The following is a 19,808-nucleotide window of genomic DNA, read 5'->3' on the forward strand; positions in this document are numbered from 1 at the left end:
TAACATCCATAAAATAAGTACATAAACCAAAATACAAGCTCCCTGTCGCTCTTTGGCTGGACAAGCTGAGAGCTAGCAAAGCAAAATGCATTGAATTTAAAATGTTAAAGGTAAAAGAGTTCTTTTTCTTACAAAAAAAAAAAGAAGTTTGCTTACCTAAAAGCTTTATACCTTACTGCCTCCTGTTCCCAAGTGCCCAGCAATAACAGAACAAAAGCTAGTTGTTGGGGGAGGATCCCCCATCCCCGCTCCGTCTGCACGGGATGCTTCAAGCCGCCCGTCCCGCAGCCTGTCTGATGCATCTTTTTGCGACGTGACCGCATCCCTTCTGTGGCTCCCGGGAAGCGACCTCCCATTTGCTGGGCGGGGATGGTGGGAGGAATGCTGGCTGTCCGGATCCTTGCTGTGGGCGTGAGAGAAGCTTCAGCGCTCGGGCCGGCTGAGGGAGCGACTCGCCTTCCCCGGGAGAGAAGGCAAGGCAAGGTAAGTAAGGTGTCTTGGGCTGCGGGCTGGCCTTAGGATGCCACACGGGCTGCTGGCTGCTGCTCGGGGCTCTGGCTCCCTGCGTGGATGGGAGCACATGCCAGAGATTGCCCTGCAACGACTTGTTTTGCTTTTGTTTTCTCTGCAAACTGTCTAGCGATGCCCGATGCTGTAGCAGATAAAGGAAAATAGCTGTAAGCGGCTATTAGAAAAGATGAATTTCAGGTTTTAATGCGTTTTAAATTTGGAATTTATCTGTGCACCTGACTGAGCAGCGCATGCAAGCAGGAGCAGCAAGTGCTGCGACTGACTTTGCATCACTGGGTATTTAATTTTTCAAGTGAGGACTGAGGGTGTTCTTTCCCTGAAATCTCAGTCTGGGGCACATCTTACCCCATCTCTGTCTGCAGCAGGCTTTTAAAAAGCACAACTGCTTAAACTTGCGTGTTAGAAGCGTTAAACATTTAAACCTTTGCCTTGCAGAAAGCGTGAGGAGCTCTGAGTACTTTGGGGAAATGGCTGTAGGCAGCTGGCTGTGGTGGCTACCTAACTTTTTGGAGTCGTTTGCCCTGAGAGGCTGGGGCTGAGCTGCTTTGCTGTTCTGGTGGGAACGGTGTGTGGTGTCACAGCCTGACAGGAGTTTGTTTCCAGACTGAGGAGTTTATCTTGCTTGCTGTGTTTTCTGGTGAAGGGTGGCTATAAGTGGTGCTGGAAGCTGGCATAGACCCTCTTCAAGTGCTTTAGCAGTCGCTACTGGCTAAACCACTTATATACCAAGTAATTCTAAGTATCGGACTGAAATGCTGAAATTTCTTTGTGCTGAAAAAACTTAGACTTGTCTGAAAACCTGTAAAACACATCTAGTGTAGCTTCTTCATGTCCTGATTTTGTTTATACTGAATGTGTTGCTGTGAGGTTTTGCTTAGTTATATTTTACTCTTACCCTGCGTTTATTCTGCAAAACATCTGGCTGTAAAGAATGACTTCCAGAGCTGGAGCACTCACACCCTCCTGAAATTCAGAGTAGCAATGAGGTTGCGCGCTGTTTACAGTGCACACTTCTCTTTAACCACTACATCTGTCCTAGGGGTATTGGGCACTGGCTGAGCGGCTAAACCAAGGGAGGAGGAGGAGGCAAAGCAGCTTGAAGGGATGCAATGAGAAGTTAGTACTCGGCTCCAGGAGTGCTGGATGCATTTTGGAGTTCCTGCTTCGCCTTGAAACCTGCTAACTAGGGTGCATTTTGCAGAGATTATTAATGCTTGTCCAAAATCCAAGAGTCATGGAGTAGAGCTTGCCTGATCTTGGACTGGCGACTGCTATCTTTTGCTCCCTATTGCTCCTCCCTGTATTAAGTTAAATTATAGAGAAGTGTGGGGAACACCCTGCTGTCAGAGTAAACGTGGTTTCACTGTCATGGCAGCCTCCTGGGAGGCAAAGACAGCAGCTCTCCTGCTCTTCTAGCCATTTCACATTAATCTTTGAGATTAATGTTTCTGCTTTTGTTAAGGGTAGATAGGATCTGTACCATCTTCTCTAAAGAAAATAAGTGTTGAATTTACAGGGCTTTTTCTACTTCCAAAAGCCACTAAGGCAGCTGTGCAGCAACACTGATTTATTGCAGTCTCGTGTTGCTTTCTTGCTCTGAATCAAATTATTTTGACTTCTTTCCCTTTTTTCCAAGTGCTTTCTAAACAAGATTACAGGCAGCAGGGGAAGGATGGAGAAAGGTTTTTCTTCTTTTATCAGTAGCTCTTTCTATCTATTAAGAGATCAGTTGCTGAAATTCCTGGGTTTTAAGAGACTTTTGAAACATAGTTCCAATGCTTAGAGTATGGCTTGCAGTTTCTAGTGTTTTGTTTCTTATTTAAGAAAACATTCATTGACACACTTCTCTGAATGTTTATCATCTGGACAGCAGTTGCCAGGCTGCCCGGATTTCAGCCCTGGTTGTGCCATTTCAGGACAGCTCTGTTTACCTTCAAATTGATAAAACGGTCTGGAAAAGCACTCGACCACAGCTGTAGCTTCTAAAAGGTTGCATGAAACCCACCCTCCCAAAATTAATCGCTGAAACTCCCTATTGTCCAGCTCGCCAGGGATCAGCACCGTCATGCTGGGTATTTGGCTTGCAGGAGCTTGTTTGCTGGCATTGAATAAGCAGTGACTGTACTGTGATTTAATTTACGGATTGGGTTGATTCCCCCACCCGGGTGGGAGGGAAGTTTTACAGACTGAGTAACGCTTCTCACTTTATCATGGTATATTGAATATCAGTCGCTTTACCTGCCAAGCAAAGGTGTTACTTGAGAGTGGAGGCTGGAGGTGCTGGGGGGGATGGAGGTGGGTCTGAGCTGTGTGGCCTCAAGTCCCTTCAGCCTTTGAAGGGTTTTATCCAGCTGCTGGAGGCCAGGGCACAGGCTGAGGTCTGCAGCTCACCCTTGTAAGGAACTGGGCTCTTTTTGGGCTGAATATTGGGAAATCAAGACACACATGCTTAAAGCAAGTTGAGGGTAACCTGCAGGTCTCAGCAGGCAGGTCCCAACTGCTTCTGGGGAAGGAAATCTGCACTAATTCAGCCTTATGATCCTCATCCCTCCTCACTTATGCAGGTGGGGAACCCGTTGACTTTCCCACCATTGCTCTGAGAGTCCCGTCATAAAATGAGGGATGCCTTATGCTGAGTTTTGTGATGGGTGGTAAGAGGTGAGTCCTTTCTTGAAGTCATTTATGGTTAAGATACAGAATAAGCCAAAGGAAGTGTTTCATACTGCTCTTTATTTGCGAAACTATGCAAGAATAAGAGTTACTATCAGCATAAGAATTTCCTGAGGCTGGCATGATTTTTCTGTGCTTGAGCCAGGCACTTAAATTAAGCTTTATGAGTCTCAGTCCATTAGCTGATGTCTGACCCCCCTTCCCCCTTCCCCCCCCCCCCTTTTTTTTTATCTTCTTACACTTGGGTTTAATTTATCTCTGAATGTTACTTGATTTTGCAGATTCCAGGCAGGATGAGTGTTCAGCTCTTTCTTTCCTGAGAGGTCTTGAAAGGATCACCTGTTTTCATGTTGTACTAATTAGTTAACAGGGAATATTGCTGTTCCTGTTTCCACTTATGTGGACAAACTATTGAAATTCAAAAGTGAGTTAAACCAATCCTAACGGGTTATGATCTCAAACGTGCTCTAATCCTGGAGTACTGCTAAAACTAGAGGTGTGCCAAAATGTGATGTTTAGGAGAAGTATTTGGCAAAGAGGCTTTTAAGGACTGATTCACTGCTGTCTCAAACAGTATTTGATCTGGTTTCTACGGTGCCCTGCAGACTCTAAGTACTCTGTAGATACATGTAAGAAGAGCTGGAGCAGTGAGGTGGTTGGTACACCGTAGCTGTGAGTCTGCAGTGTGCTGGGTGTGTGCAGGTGCAGCTGCAAGATCTAGCAGGCAGCTGCTCTCCTCCTTGAAAGTCAGCACTGCCCCTGCTTTGACTGTCCATCCAATCCACTTGGCCCTGGTCTTCTGCATCAGGAGCCTTCAGAGCAGAGTGTAGGTCTGCAGAAAGCTTTCTGTGCTGCTTCCTTCCATTTGAGTCCCAAACCAGTTTTATGTTTCTGTCAGTTCAGCCTCCTCGTAGTAAACACTGGGTCATGAGGGTAAGGAAGCATCCATCTACTCTACTCCAGGATTGCATGTCACCCCTTAATGTGTGTCAGAGTCCTTCAGGGCTGGATGGGGATGTGTTGGGGGGGGGACTGCACTGAGGACTGGGGAAGTTTGGGGTTTTTTATCCCTCCCATGTGCAGCTGGAGTGGAGGCATTTGTGTTACTCAGACTTGTGCTCCCCTCCAGCCTTTGGGCAATTGGATATCACGTGGCTGAGCATCCTCAGCTGCTTGCTATCTTTCTGTTTTTCTATGTCTGTGAGACAGAAGGATTTGTGTACTCAAATCCCTACAAATTTCTGTGTCATGTCCCCAGCTCTCAGTATTCTGGATGCTGCCCTGAAGGACATGGCTTTCCTGGCCTTTTAGCAAGGGGCTGATTTCTATTTGATGCTGTGAGCAGGTTTGATGCTGATTTGGGGTTTTCTGGGAGTACTGGCTACAGCTCGGTTCTGGGTCAGGGTGCTGAACATGCTGACTGTTACTCCGGTGTGGCTACACCCCAAAAAGCCTCCTTGGCTGTGCAGGGGAGTCAGCGGCATGTGAATTGGCTGATGGGTCAGCAATTGTTTTTAATAAGGATTTAAGATGATCAAAGCTAGTGAATCTGGTTCTGTCTTGAAGGAAATCATGTTGACCAGCATGCAAACAGTGAAGGACCGGATTGTCCAAGCTGCCCATGGATGTTGGGGCAGTGGTTAAAGTTTAAGCAGAAGGCATAGCAAACCTGGTTTGCTGCAGTTGTTCCCATATTGTTGGAGTGACCCTGCCTCTGAGCAGCCCAGATCCCTGCTGGGCACCTACCCAAGCGCTGCTCAGAAAAATCTCTGGCATTGTTCTACCCAGGTGGAGCTAGGAGAAACTGGGTTTTTAAGCTGGACCTGCTGGAGGAACGTGCATGTCCAGAGGTGGATACCCCATAGAGGCATGCCTCCAAATCTGGAGAGAGCTGCTGGCAAGCCAAGTGCAGTGACTAACTCCAGGATGTGTCTCTGCTCCTGATGGATTTGACAGATTTTTTTCCCCTGCAGCAGCGGTGAGTTGTGTAACAACAGGAGCAAACTCTCACAGTCCACTCCCAGGTGAAAATAAGTGTAGCAGGGAGCCTGTCTCTCCCAGCATGACCGTTTCAGGGATTTGAAAGAATATAAAGCAAAACCTTCAAAAACAGCAGCTGGAGGTAATCTCTGGGATTGGGAAGAGGTGAGCCATAAGGTGGCAATCGCTATCTGCTGTCCTGTGTCCTTTCCCTGCGATGCAACAAGTGGCTGTATAACAGCTGGTGGGCTACACAACCAGCATGGACGAGTCCAAGTGTGTACTCTGTGTGTACTGGATGTACTGTGTGTAAAGGCAGTAGCTCGAGGAAACTGGAGAATTGGGAGGTGGGAGGTAGTAAATTCAAACAGCAAGACATGCTTAAAGAAATTCAGTATTAAAATTGAATTTGTGTGTAGTTGGTCATTGGCCTGTTGAGGCAAGTTGTTTGGTGCTGTGCATGGATGAGGAAAGCTGGCTTAATAATGAAATAAAGCTGGGTTTGGGTGATTGCTTTGCAGGCTTTACAGCCCAGTGCTGTTCAATAGTTAAAGCACTGCAGACCTTGCGAGCAGAGCGGTAGTTTCATCAGTGTTGACCCTGGTGTGCATGGGGCTGGGAAAGAGATACAGCTACTCGCTCAAGTCTGGCACTGCAAAGAAATACCCGCTCGAAGCTTCGCATGCCCCTTTCCTCCCAAGGCAGGGGAAGCAGTGAACTGAGGTGATATGGACCCAAAGCATGGAGGTGTTCCTGAGTCCAGCATTCATGCAAAGAGCAACAGCAAAGTAATTTCTGGGGGACAGTGATTTTTGTAGTGGCATCATGCTGTTGGTAAGGTGTTGGACACTGCAGCGGTGCAGTCCCTGCGGATGGGGTAGCATCTCCTAATCACTGCTCTTATCAGGATGGCACCTATTGCTATATGGAAAGATGAAAGTGTGGCGAAGGTCTGGTTTCAGCCTGTGCCTCTGATGGGTGACTACCTGGAAGGTAATTGCCAAATAAAAGCTTATATGCTTCCAGCAACCTGGTGTTTGCTAGTAACCACACCTAACGAGTGGGTGCTGTCTTGGAGGAATTTGATGAACAAAACATGGTTTGAAACACTCAAACCGATGATGAGCAGGAGAGGATGGATTGCGTGATAGGTTTTCATTTACAGGCCATCAATCCCTAAATCTCCCTGTCTCCTCCCAAAGCAGCAGTGTTTATCTTGGAGGACTCATCAGATGAAGACTGTGAACCACTAAGTTTTGCCTCTTCCTGTTGCTATCAAGTTTGAAGATGTTATCTGTAAAACCCCAGTGGCTTTGCTTGGACTGGACCAAAAAAAGGAGCCAGCAGAGCTGCTGGGTGCACCTGATGATGGGAGGGTGTGTGTGCCCTCTCCTGCCTGCAAGCATTTCCAAACGCAGCATGAGCCTAGGGCTGGCCGGTGCCTGTGGAGGAGGGTTCCTGCAGCATCAGGAGATCCCTGCAGCATCCTTTGCAGCATCCCAATCACCTGGGAAGGGTTGCAAAGAAAACTCAGGCTTTCAGCCCTTACCAGTGACTCGCTTCCCTTGCTGCTTTGCTCCGAGCAGAGTGGCTGCCCCAGGCTGTCCAGCAGCTCTGAACCTTGCACAGCCGTGCCAGGATGGGCATGATGCTGCTGGCCCTGTGGAGAGGGTCTGCATGGCAGTGGGGGAGAGGCCCTTGCAGCAGTGGGCTTGAAGGGACTTTGTGGTGACCAAGATTCACACGTCTTGCAAAAGGAGCTGGGGGGTGCGTGAATGGGGCAAGGGAAGCAGGGGAGGGCGGGTGGCCACCCCATTCTCTGATGCAGCTCTTGGCAGGGCCAAGCCCCCTACTTGCGAAACAGGGAGGAAGAGTAGGATGGGGTGAGCCACAGGAAGCCTGGGGGCCAGATCCTACCTCAGCTGAATCGCCAGGATTCCCTCCAAATTAGCAAGGTGGCTGCGTCAGTGCCCTGTGCTGCAAGCCTGGGGGCTCTGGCACTTGCTGTGGGTTGGGGGGGACGACTGAGTGCCTGGCTGTCTGGCTCATTATTCCTAAAGGAAGACTGATACGTGCTGGGTTACTGGTCAGAGATATGCGGGTTTTGAAGTATTTTTAATTAGTTAATGCTGACTGACTTGCCTTCTCATGTCTGGAGCCTTTGTCATGAAAAGGCAGCAAAACCACAGGTTCCTTTTTTCAGAGGAATACATACGGGGTGAGTCACTGCTCCAGACTAGGCCTAGCTCGCCTTTTTTTTTTTTTTTTTTTTTTTTTTTTTTAATCGCATGGAAAAAGGACATATTAATACCTTTTTGTTGACACTTTCATGTGTCTCTGCATTTGCCCATTTGAGTAAACAAATTGATGCTGTTAATCAGTCAGTTCTAGAGATATTAAAACAGGGCGGGTCTGGGAGTGACGGAGCAACTCGGTTTTCAAACTAACACGGAGCTGCTAAGAAAGCAAATTCTTCCATTTGGATCAGCAGCAAATTCCAGCTCTGTTTCTGTTGGAAGTGTTCAAGTGGCTCTCGGGAAATATTTGGTTGCCCAGTGCTTTCAAAATTGAATTAATCCTCCAGCTTTCAAGGAGATGTGCAAGTGCCTGGATGCTTCCCCTACCCCCTGCCACCAATTTTCACCCATCCTCTGTACAGGATGCAGCTCCCAGGGCTTCTCCTCTTGGGGAAGAGTCTTGGGGACTTTTTCTCTGGGCTTCAGTGTTTTTAAGTTGCTGTCTGAGCAGTTAATCCCCCGAATGCCCTAGTTAGCTTCTGGCGCTTGTGCTGGAAGTGCTGAGCACCACAGAGAAGGCATCCCTCTGGTGGCAGTCCTCACTGCAGTGGTGTGTCTCCAGGTGGCTTACAGCTGTTAAAACACATGGGCTGGGGCAGCTTTATTTGACCTGCCTGTATTACAGTTCTGTCTGGAGAGCAAATAAACTAACCCCGATTCAGTGACTGCAGTGTGTTTAGGAGCTATAAAACTTGTTTGCACAGAAACTTTATACAGCCCCTCTCTGGGATGGGAGTGATATTCAAAAACCTGAGATGCACTTAAAGCAGCTCTGATCTGCAGCACAAAGTGAAGCCTTCAGAGCACAGAAACGGGCTGCACCGTCTGCCAGCCGCTCTCTTCTGTGAAGCCGCTTTTGTGCAGCCGTGTGTTATGGAGCTGCCTTTGCTTTTCTTCTGTGGGGTAAGGGATGAAGGCAGGACCCAACGGGATTTGGAGCGGGAATTGCTTCCTTATACACTCTGTTTATGTGTGCATTGACGATGGGCCATCTGTCACCAGGGTGTAAAACAGGTGTGGGATCAGTAGCTCACTTCTGTCTCCTCTTTTCCCCTCGTTCTCTCTTCCTCCCTCTAAAATAGGTCTTTAAATGTGAGTTTGTCTCTGGCTCTCATTGCGTGCCCTGGCAGAGACTTTGCTTGTGGTAGAAGTGAATGTGACGTGGTGAGGCGTGAGCAGCGTGGTGCCGTGTCCCCACAGGGCTTCGAGTGAGGCAGCTGATGTGTGATTCCTATGCCAGTGTGATAAAAGGGCTTTTTATGTCCGTGAAGACAAAGCCTCTTGTTTAAAAATGCAACTGAATGAAAAACATGATTTTGAATGCCCTAGACTCAGCTATTAAAAACAAACAAAAAACCCCCGCACAACAAAAAACTGAAAAGCTCTCCTGTCCCCCAGATGAGTGTGCCAATGTTGGTGTAATACCTCTCTATTGCAAAAAAACTGTAAAATTGCCTTGGGAGCTTAGCAGTCCCTGTCGGCTTGTAACTTTGTGGCCCACTAACCTTTTCATACACTGTTTTGTTATAACATACTTTTCCCCTTCCCAGACAGCTATAACAAGGTCAGGTGTCTGCTTTTTCTCTGTTGGTTCAAATTCTCCCTCTCTCCTCTCAAGCAGAGAAACAGAGAAGGAGGAAGCAGTATGAAGACTGAGAGGTAAACCTGTTTTGTAGACTTACTGACCGAGCTGAACAACATAGGAGCTGGAAGTGAAATTTTTTTTAAGTGAAGACCCACACGAACAACTGCAGGGCATATCCAGAGTGTAATATTTCCCTGTTAAAGTCAAACAGAGCAACTTTTTTAAAAGCTCTCAGCTTATGGTGGTGTTTGCTGCTTGTTTTGCTTTTAAAGATGTTAGAGATAGTCAGCGGCTAATTAAATTCCAATGAAGTGGTTGGATAATGATGCTTTTGGAAATCCCTTTTTGCAGGAAATCCTCATGGTTTGAAAACAAATAGGTGCAAGTGAGGAAGAAGGCAGAATTTGTGAAGGAGGGTTGACTGAAATTTCAGTCTCGTAGGCCTGGCCTCTCCTGCCTGGCAGCTCATACCACCTGCCTGCCCACGTAGCCAAAATTGTCTCCGTTCCTGATGGTGTTCCCCAACTGTTTCTGCCAGTTGTGAAATCCACCTCCTGCAGCGTGCACCAAGCTTGCTCAGAGCTGACTTTCTTGCTGAGCAACTCCTTCATCCCGTGGAAAGAACTGCCAGGTTTTGGTGGCACTGAGGCTCAGGCTGCTGGGACACCCATGGGAGTGCTGCAGGGAAGGGGCTGCTTCAGGAACAGGGGTAGGTCCCAGGCTGGGCATCCTGCAGGACGGGCAGCGCTGCACACGGCATTCCTGCATCTTGCAAGGACCTTCATGGCAGCATTTCCTTGGTCAACTAGCCTAACTTGTTATCTCTGAAATGGTATAAAACATTTACTATGGTGCTTTCCCCCCCCTCAGTCAGTCTGATGCAGCTTTGCCACAATTCCTGCCACTGCCCCATTCTTGCAGTACGAGTCCAATGATGAAGTTGGCTGTCCTGCTGTTGGCGGTTTTTACCTTTTACTGACTGTTAAACGTCTTGTTGTGTCCGCTGGCAGCTCTGCAGATGTTTCTGGAGGTGGGGTCTGATGTGCTTTCCTTCTTGTCTCTGCAGTGATGCAACTTTTTGTTGACTTTCTCTGCTGCTTGCACCTGTCTGAGCTGGTTTCCCATGCTGGCACACCTGCCCATTGCTCTCGTCTCTAACAACTTCTTTCTTCCCGGACTGAGTAAAGTGTTACAGAAAATGAATATTTACAGCTACAGGCAAACTCGTGTTCTTAAGCTAACAAGTGCTTGTGAAGGCAGCTGGGAGCCTCAGACAAAAGAGGCTTGCTCAGAGCCCAGGCGTTTGTGAAACTGAGCCTCTTGTCACTTGAGCAGTGAGCCAGCCTGTTCACGATCCTGCCTTCTGACAATCTGTAAACCTGAATTCACTGCTCATCTTTTGCTTACAGAGGAGGCGGCAGCTGTGTCTGTTCCCATAGGCAGAGGAGGAACCTTTTGTTTCTCAACTTAGTGATTGTAGCTAACTGTGGGAGCTGGAAAATCTTGGAATGCAAGTCTCGTTTGAAGTTGCACTGAGCCTGCCCAGATCCATGTTTTAAAGACCCTGAGGTAGAGCTAGCACGTGTGCTGGAATGTGCTTGTCAGTGCCTACCTTTTTGTTCACGTGCAGGGATTCCCCTGTTTGTGGTGTTCCATCAATCACTGATCTCTCTTGGTCATATTGGCCAAAGCGCCAACAGGGCATCTGGTGCTGCTGTCATGAATGTCATGGGAAGGGGACGTGGGTACGTCACTGGCCTTTTACCATCCTTATGGTGATGCCTCCTGTCCAGGCTGGCCGGGTGGCACCTAATCAGTGCTTGGAAAGGAGGATTATAGCAGATGGGTGTAGGAACGGTACGCTTCATCCTCTCTGTTTCTTAAACACCAAGCAGGTCTGATCAATGCGAAGTTTCTGTGTACTTGGGATTTGAGCGCGGCTGATGCCTGCTGTTCCAGACTTGCTTGCGGTGTTCCTGCTGTGCCTTGCTCAGGAGGGTAGAGGGGGTCAGTGGCAGTGCAAACAGCCTGTTGCTTACATGGTTTATTGAGAGACTGACTCTGGGGAAATAGGCAGGTGTTTATTTGAACAGTTCCCTGTAGAAAAGCAGACTATTTCTTTTTTGCAAACAGTACCAGGTATACTACTTTGTGCGAAAAGACCTTTTTCAGGTACTGTTCAGAATCTTTATTATTTGGGTTTGATGGCTGTGTGCTCTTGGGGGCAGACCAGCAGGCAGAACGTTCAGTATATTTTGCATTGATATTTTAACTCTGGATTCTGATTTTGTTCAAAGTTGTGGAAAATCTCTGGAGGTGTGAGCTTTTCTGACCTACAGAACACACTGGTAGCAGGTACCTTTAATGTGTGCAGACAGCATAGCCCATAAAATAAATACACAGAGCTAAATATTAACAAGGCTAATGGGATTTTTGACTTGTTAAAGAGTGAATTTGCTGCCTTCTGAGTTTCACACATCTGTTTTATTAGTGGAAAGATAAACGTGGCTTCGAGAACTGTGGTGACCTTCGTATTGATTGTTACTATACTGCTGTTCAAAACTGCACGCATTTGAATGCAGCCTGATTTCACACAGTGTCCTTTTTCTCTCTTTAGGTACTCCCTAAATTAATGAGATGGCCAACACCACGCAAATCTCCAAAGATGAGCTGGAGGAACTCAAGGAGGCCTTTGCAAAAGTTGGTAAGTCACAGTGAGGAGGGCACCACGCTCCTGTCTGCTGTACATTTGAAATGAATTTATCCTAGCCCTGTGAGCAGCGGTGCCAGCAGAATGTGGGCAGTCTGCTGCTCTCGTGATCTTCTCCATGCCAAGGAGTCCCTTGGCAGCCTTGTTGCTTCTGGCTTGTCACTTCTAGCCAAGGAGCACAAAGAAAGGGACAGTGTGGCTGTCAGTGAGCACTGGCAGACAGCCTTGTCCTGTTGCTCCAGGGTAGGCTTTGTTGGTTCCTGATGGCAGAAGAAATATCCAAACAGGTACTGCATTACTTCAGCCCTGGCGGTGCTTCAGGGCTTGCACAGTGCTTGGTTCTGATGATGTTGGTTTTGTCAGATTGGCTGAACAGTGCAGATGGTAAATGTAGGTGCTATGTTTCTGGTTTGTGCGGGTGTATTTGAGGCACTGTGTGTGGTGAGCTTGTAGGCAAAACCTAATTAGTGTCTGTTTACCTGGCCATTATGGAACAACTTGCAGTGATAATAAAATGCTTTGCGGCTGCAGTGCATATGCATTGCCCTCTGGTGGCTTTGTTTCTCCTCTGGTTCTCGCCTCCCTAACAGCCTGCGATGCTCAAGGGGTTGCACAGCCCAAGCTGCTCTGCCTGCCTTCCAGCTTTCTGCCTGCACTGGCATTGCAGAAGCCTCTGGCAGGCTGCTTTGGGAAGCTGAAACGGGCAGAAAACTGACATCATGGAGAAGACTCTTTTCTGCTGGTTTAGTTTCCTGATATGGCTTACTGGAGGATCAGAGAAACGCCAGGGAGGGGCAGGATGGGAGCTGGACTGCAGCAGTGTGGACTGAGGTCAGCGTATGCAGCTGGGGAACCACACCCGGGACTGGCACTGGCTGGGAATGAGTTGCACAAGTGATCGGAGCCAGTGTTTCATTTTCCTAACCGGACATCGGCATCGCTCAAGCACTGGTTATAAATACAAATCGGTAGTTGCCTCGCATCTGTATCAGGTAAACTGCCCTCTAGAGCAGAGTGGCTCTTAAAACTCTCACTTGCTCTAAATTTGCAGTCTGCAGAGGGACATACAGATTTCAAAGACAACTGATTCTCGTGGAGTAGTAGTCCCTGTTGGGACTTGAAGCAAATTGCATTTTTGGCAATTCCCTCTCCCGTCTCGCTCTTCCTGAGACTTTTCCAGCAGGTGGAAGTGAGCTGCCGCAGAGGAAGATGATTGACCATTGTGCTTCTTGCTGCCTAATGTGCCTCTGAGCGCAAACCTCAATAAGGCTGGGATGCAGGCAGCCCGTTCCGTCCTTGGATAAACTTAAAATGATTAACCTGGCTGAAATGTGGTGGCTTTTTGTCATTAGTGTGTGGGGAAATTAGCAAGATTAGGTTGACTGGCTGCCTTTGCACTGGAAACATGGAGAAACCCAAGTCAGATCCTGGTTTGTTTTAGGAAACCAGCTCTCTCTGATCCCTGTTTGGTATTAAATTACAAAAGCAGTGTCAAAAATTAGGTGTTATTGAGAAATGTGATAATTAGCCAGGACATACCCACAAGTGAGATGGGATCTCTGTTTTGTACGCTTTAGGCATGGTACAGCCTGCAAGCATTGCGGTGGGACGCGCCTGTCATGAGTGTCCTTAATGCTCTTATTCCTTTTATTCTTGCCTAAAGGACCCATATTTGCCCTGGGATATAGAACTGGTCACTAACCAGGTGACTGACTTTCACTCGCAACTTCTAATGCTGTCTCTAGTGAATGCGAAGGAAAGTTGGATTAAGGCTGCTATTTAAAATGAAGCTTTTCTTTCATCTCCCAGCTACCTGGAAGACGTGGAACGCAGCTGAGAAGCATGCTTATAGCAAAGCTCAGCACATTGGCTTCTAGGATGTTGTGAAGGAGATGTGGGGAGGAGGAAGTATCTCTCAGGGTGGTTTCTGCTTACCAAGATGCTCCAATGTGCAGCTGCATGGGCTTCCTGGAGGCCTGCTTTAACTCTAGCATGGGGCAAGTTGCTGCTCTAGATGTGTAGGTTGATGGGACTTCAAAGGTGTGGGTTTGACCAGCTTTTCTGTGTGCAGCTGGACGAGATTGAGACATCTGGTGATGCTGGAAGGCAGTGAGGTGTGTTACTATATAATCCATCACCATCTGCCTTCTATGCCACTTGAAGGTATCTCCCTCTCTCCCATGCAGCTGGTGTGCTGTTCTCTGACAGCCAGCAAAAGGCAAGAGTTCCATCGACTACCTACTGCTTACTAGAAGCAGTCCACGGATAGAAACCATGGTTTAAGGTTAGCACTGAAGTCAGCTACAGCTCAGACAAGCAGCTCCCAGCGTCCTATAACCAGGTATTTGTATTGGAAGTGATCCAAGTGGTAAACAGCAGTGGTTCGGAAAAGCATTTTAACATCTGAAAAAAGTAATGAAGTGGGGCATAAGAACTGTCTAGGCTTTGAATGACCCGCAGGTTAGTGGGAGAAGAGTAGGTTGCTCCAAGTCTCAGCTGATCTCTGAATTTGTTCAGTATAACAGATGTGTGTGTATGTATGTACGTGGCTAAACAGTGGCCCTTCATAGGGGAGGCATGGCAGAACAAAATCTGCGAACTTGCTCTGTTTGTCTTCCTTCTCCCTGCTTCTAATAGCAGAGATAAGCATCTTTTCTGGAAACACGAAGTACTTAAAAATTAAGTAACCCAGCTGAACACTTTGTTCACTGCTGCAAGGTGGTAAAACAATGCACTGAAATGTTAAGCTTAAGGCAAATAGGGATCTGTGATCCTGCTAGAGTGTGTCCTGCTGAGCATATATCCTTAAAAGGAAACGTGTGGGTTACTTTCCCCTCTCGCATCCTGTTATTTAAGCTATTTTAAGTATTTGTCAGGAGGAAGCTGAGCCAGAGCTTGAAGCAGCTTTTAGGTTTTGTTTATTGTGGCTTTGCTGCGCCACCTGCATATGGGCAGAAGATGGTGCCGTACATCACTGCGGTGACCTTTCCCAGGTTTAGTAAGCTGGCATGCACGCAACTTTCAGTAGAAATAGGAAACTTCAGATGTGCTGTAGTTTCCTTTCCATCAGGCAGATATTATAATGAATTCAGGCTGTAGCTTGTCTGTTAAAACAATTTTGCTTTCTTCCATTAGTAATTCTGGGCTGTACGCCGAAGGATTTCATTTGGGATAGCTTCTATTTTGACAGCCTCTTCAGCTGTTGAATACCATTTCAGATTTTGTTAGAGAGGGACTTTAGACCACCTTCCGTCTGAAGTCTGGCCCCGTCGCAGGACATCCAGCAAGGCACCATATGGTGGGCTCGCAGTAATGCTGGAAATAATTATGGAACTTGCTGGTGCTGCAAAGGTGACTGTTTTGGGTTTTTTTTAATGCTGCTACTCTATACATTTGACTGTGATGCCAGAGGGGGAACAGAGACAGCAGGAGGGGAAGCAGCTGCCCTGTGGGGTAGGGTTCTCAGGCCTATTTGTCATGTTTACAGGGCTGAAGGCTTTTTGACATGTTAAAAGAAGAATGAGTCCATATTCCATCACATAGTCAATCACTAGTTAGTGTTACTCGACTCTGCTACCAAGCCAAAACCACGGGCTAGCACATCCACCCGGCTTTAACACTTAAAGCTGCCAAGAAGCTAAAACTTGAAATGAGAGCATCTTTACTGCAAGACCAGTAACTTGGTGTGGGGTCTTGCAGTTAAGCCAACAGACCTGTCTTGCTTGTAAATCCCACTCCCAAAGTGTCTGGGACATAGATGCCCTTTTAATCTATGTAGTAAATCGGTGATTAATTTTTTTTTCCCAGGATACTATGGAAGAGTAACTCTCACAAGTGGGTGTTTGGGATGTCATTAAGAGTTGGAAGAACTTAGGTCCTGAGACCCAAGTGTTTTGAGTGAGTTAAGGCACATTACTCAACAGTGTGTGTCCTTCACGCTTGATTATGTGCTGTCTGTCTGAGCCCAATGTAGGGGCTGAGAGCTGCTGGCGCACAGCCCCTCCTGATGGGCAGCATCTTTCCTGGTGCCATGCTCCTGAGTTGCATGCGCTCACACGTCAGTGTGCATTTCAGATGGCTCTTTGTGCAGCAGAGCTACTAATTATTTTTTTTTTCCCCTCAGTGAGCAGAGGTGAATCTTTTTTGAGCTAGGCACACACACAAGACTGGGAAGATGCTGCTTTGCAGGGGTGAATGAAACCCTCAAAATGGGCACGTGTTGAGCCAGACTGCAGTAAACACTTGATATCTGCCCTGCAGCCAGGTTTGATGCTTTCAGGCTGAGATTGAGGTCTGCTGAGCAAGTGTGGATGGACCAGACAATGGCCTGTGTTAACTCCTCAATTGCATTTCAGTCAGTGTTTTTAAGTTGTGGTTTCTGTTCTGCGGGCAAACCAATATAAATGCAAGGCTGGGGATTAATTCCTTGAATTAGATTGTACCCTTAAAAGACATGCAGGGCTTCATATGTAAAACTGAGCTCTAAACAGGTTTAAGCATCCTTTTACCCAGGCATCACTCTAATGTATTAGAGATGGGGACTTTGGAGCTCGGTTCCCTGCTGTCTCACCCAACAGGCTTCTGCCTCATGAAATACCATATATTGTGCTTTTCCCTTTCACTCCTGCATAGGCTCAGACATGGTACATGCAAGCTTGGTCCAGAAACACTTCTGAATGCTTAAGCTAGACATACCAAGAGGAAAACCATTACCAAATCTGAATCAAAATCACACCCGTGATCCTATCAAGGATACAATATGTATTTTGATGTCTTATTTTTCTCTGTCCTTTGTCTACTAACATTTGGGTAGATGTAAAACTTAGGGGTTTTTTTAGGTGGTGGATTGATTGGAAGAAATGATGAACAGGTGTTTCGGGATTTACCTGCTCAATTTGGCAGCATGGCAAAGGATTGTGGTCAGTTCAGTCAAGCATAGGCTAAAGCAATGGGTGTTGGCTGTAGGCATGCTGAGGGTGAAAGCAAAGTTTTGCTTTGGGTGCATAGGCCCTGGAGACTAGCGAATCCCTTCTTGTCTGATTTTCTTCACTGGCTGTGAGGCAGGGAAAAGATGCATGTTGTGGAGTTAGATTTAGTAATAAGAAAACTGTAATGGAAGAAGCTGTGATTTATCTAGAGGGGAAATAGTTTGCTGATGACATCTCAGGCTGGACTGTTTAATAAAGCTTGCCTTTGTAGGCTTATATTTTTTTGGAATAAAATTCTAAAATTAAAGGCCAGACAGCAGCCTGTTGCTGTCATTAATCATTGGCCCAAACCCCTTTATTTCATCAGCATTATTGTAAACACTGACATTTCATTTAAGGTACTTATTAATCCACTGGAATTGATGCTGCTCTTTAGTTTGAGACCTAGGGACTGGGGTGTAGGAGGGAGTACAGGTTTGTTCTGTGTTACTTTGGATGTTTGCCACTAAGCATTTGAATTTCACTTTCTTGCTAACTTATAAAAACAATTTTAAAATCCCATATGGATCTAGAAAATGAGGAAGGTTGGAGTGGTGGTGTGGACATGCTGCTTGCTGGAATATTGCTGTGAAATAAAACCTAAAAACCACCACTGACACCTCATTAAAAGTAAATTGACTTTCAAAATTTGCTAAAAAAAAAAAAAAAAAAGGACTTTAGCCCTATCCTGATTGTTTTCTTTTATTCTTGACAGTATCTCCCTTTAAGCATAAACACTGACCCCAGTGGCTGTGGCGTGGGATTCCCTCTTGAACAAAACCAAATACTGGGGCTGGCACAGCTCTTCTGTCATGCAGCCTGGGGAGGCAGCAGCAGCCTGCAGTCTGCAGTCTGCGAGGGTGTTTGGGCAGCAGAAGCTGTTGCTTGAGTGGAATTGAACTCTAGGGCCTTAGAGAGAGGCTGCCGCCTTATAAATAGCAGAAAAATCCTCCCTTGTGGGATATGGGCAGAGCGGTGGCCGGGTGAAGCTGCGCGGCGTGATTTTGGCAGCCGGTGGTGGTGAGCTGCACTTGGCAGTGCACCATCACAGTGCCAGGAGCTCTGGAGATGGGGGAGAGGGTAACACAGCTGCTTAAATGCAGAGACTGCTCTTGTTTAGCCGTACAGGGCTCAGCTGATGTCTTTAGTACAGGCACTGTGTTGAATTTGCAGAGCCTGTGGTTGAATGATGATCATAGGAGACTGCCAAATCTCTACCTCCCCAGCCCATCCGGGTATGCCCCAGCAGCAGCCGTAATCCAGGGCTGGTATCTCCCTGGAGCCCCAGCCCCGGGGAAGAGGTGGCAGCTCAGGCACTGAATTAACTCCCTGGGGCTGGCTGTACCACTTGCCAGGGATTTTAACGTCACTGCTGAGGCAGTAACAGGACAACATGCCCTGAATCCCTGCCTTTCCAAACATGCTGGAGGGTCATGCTTATGTCTTGGGATGTGAATCTGGGCCATCTGACAGCTTCAAATGATCAGGCTGCTCGTGGACCTGACTGCTGAAGCCTGCGTACCAGCTATGCTGTGAACCACGCTGTCTGCTCATCCTAGTTAGCCTGAGGAAGGAGGCACCCGACCTGTGGTTGTCCATGGTGGCTGCAAAGCCTCACTTACCTAAAGAAGGGCTAGGGCTGCTGGATTTGCCCTGTGCATTCAATGGATGTGATTTCATCCCCAAGGGGGCTGGGATCTGTTGTTGATGTGAAAAGCTCCGGATTCACACTAGATTCTTGTTTTCGTTCTTCCCAAATCTAATAGGCAATAGCATTTCACTAAGCATGCACTGCTGCTGTGACTTGGTGGTTGACTGTCAAAGCAAATGTCCTTGCAGAGCATTCTTGGGCAGCATTAAAATATCTGGCTGCAATTTTCTGTCAGCGATAAATGGATAACATCATTATCAACATTATAAAAAAATGTAAATGCAGAGCTGACTTTGTGTTTTCAGTTCAGAAAGTAAGAAGTGCTGTATTTCATTACCGTCTATTTTTAACATGCAAAGCCAGCTGCAGTTAGATGTAAAAAGAAATGCTCTGGAGATCATTTATGAAAATGCAGGTGCTCTGTTGTGAAATTTTTACACCAGACTTGGGTCATATGTGCCTAGAGCCATCCTGGTCAGCTCTGCTTCAAAGCTGCCATTGCTCAAAGCCAGAGAGATCTCATGGCTTGCGCTGGGACCGTCTCTGAGGATGCACTTTGTTTTATTCACCATGTGCATTTGATGCCTGGTGTATTCTTGGTGGTGTCCTTCAAATAGTGTACTACTTGGGCTTGGTATTTTTGCTGTGGGCATCCTGCTGTGTGTGTATTGGGTTTGTGTGGCAAGGTTTTGGTAGCGGGGGTGGTTACAGGGGTGGCTTCTGTGAGAAGCTGCTGGAAGGTTCCCCTGTGTCCGACAGAGCCAACACCAGCCGGCTCCAAGACGGACCCACCGCCGGCCAAGGCCCAGCCCATCAGTGATAGTGGTAGCGCCTCTGGGAGAACATATTTAAAAAGGAAAAAAAAAGTTGCAGCTGGCACAGAAACGGCAGCTGGAGAGAGGAGTGAGAACATGTAAGAGAAAAACAACCCTGCAGACCCCCAGGTCAGTGAAGAAGGAGGGGGAGGAGATGCTCCAGGCACCAGAGCAGAGATTCCCCTGCAGCCCGTGGGGAAGCCCCTGGTGAGGCAGGCTGTCCCCCTGCAGCCCAGGGAGGTCCACGGGGGAGCAGATCTCCACCTGCAGCCCGGGGAGGACCCCACACCGGAGCAGGTGGGCTCCCAAAGAAGGCTGTGACCCCGTGGGAAGCCCGTGCTGGAGCAGGCTTCTGGCAGGACCTGTGGATCTGTGGAGAGAGGAGCCCACGGAGCAGGTTTTCTGGCAGGACTCGTGACCCCGTGGGGGACCCACGCTGGAGCAGTGCGCTCCTGAAGGACTGCACACCGTGGAGAGGACCCATGCTGGAGCAGTTAATGAAGAACTGCAGCCATGGGAAGGACCCACGTTGGAGAAGTTTGTGGAGGACTGTCTCCTGTGGGGGGACCCCACGCTGGAGCAGGGGAAGAGTGTGATGAGTC

The 19,808-nt window shown here is 47.6% G+C and overlaps 1 protein-coding gene across 4 annotated transcripts in view; it reads left to right on the plus strand.

Annotated features, from left to right (window-relative positions):
• Window positions 1-19,808, plus strand: part of PLS3 (plastin 3) — a 55,503-nt gene that overhangs the window by 20,263 nt on the left and 15,432 nt on the right. For 3 of the 4 annotated variants that reach the window (XM_049827530.1, XM_049827532.1, XM_049827531.1), the window contains exon 2: window positions 11,681-11,767. In XM_049827530.1, the coding sequence (XP_049683487.1) occupies window positions 11,701-11,767 (67 nt within the window). In that variant the 5' untranslated portion in view covers window positions 11,681-11,700. Of the gene's footprint in view, window positions 1-384; window positions 484-11,680; window positions 11,768-19,808 lie in introns of those variants that run through there. The other variant, XM_049827528.1, reaches the window with a different exon arrangement.

Source organism: Accipiter gentilis, chromosome 24 (genome assembly GCF_929443795.1).
Source record: "Accipiter gentilis chromosome 24, bAccGen1.1, whole genome shotgun sequence".
Taxonomy (NCBI): domain Eukaryota; kingdom Metazoa; phylum Chordata; class Aves; order Accipitriformes; family Accipitridae; genus Astur; species Astur gentilis.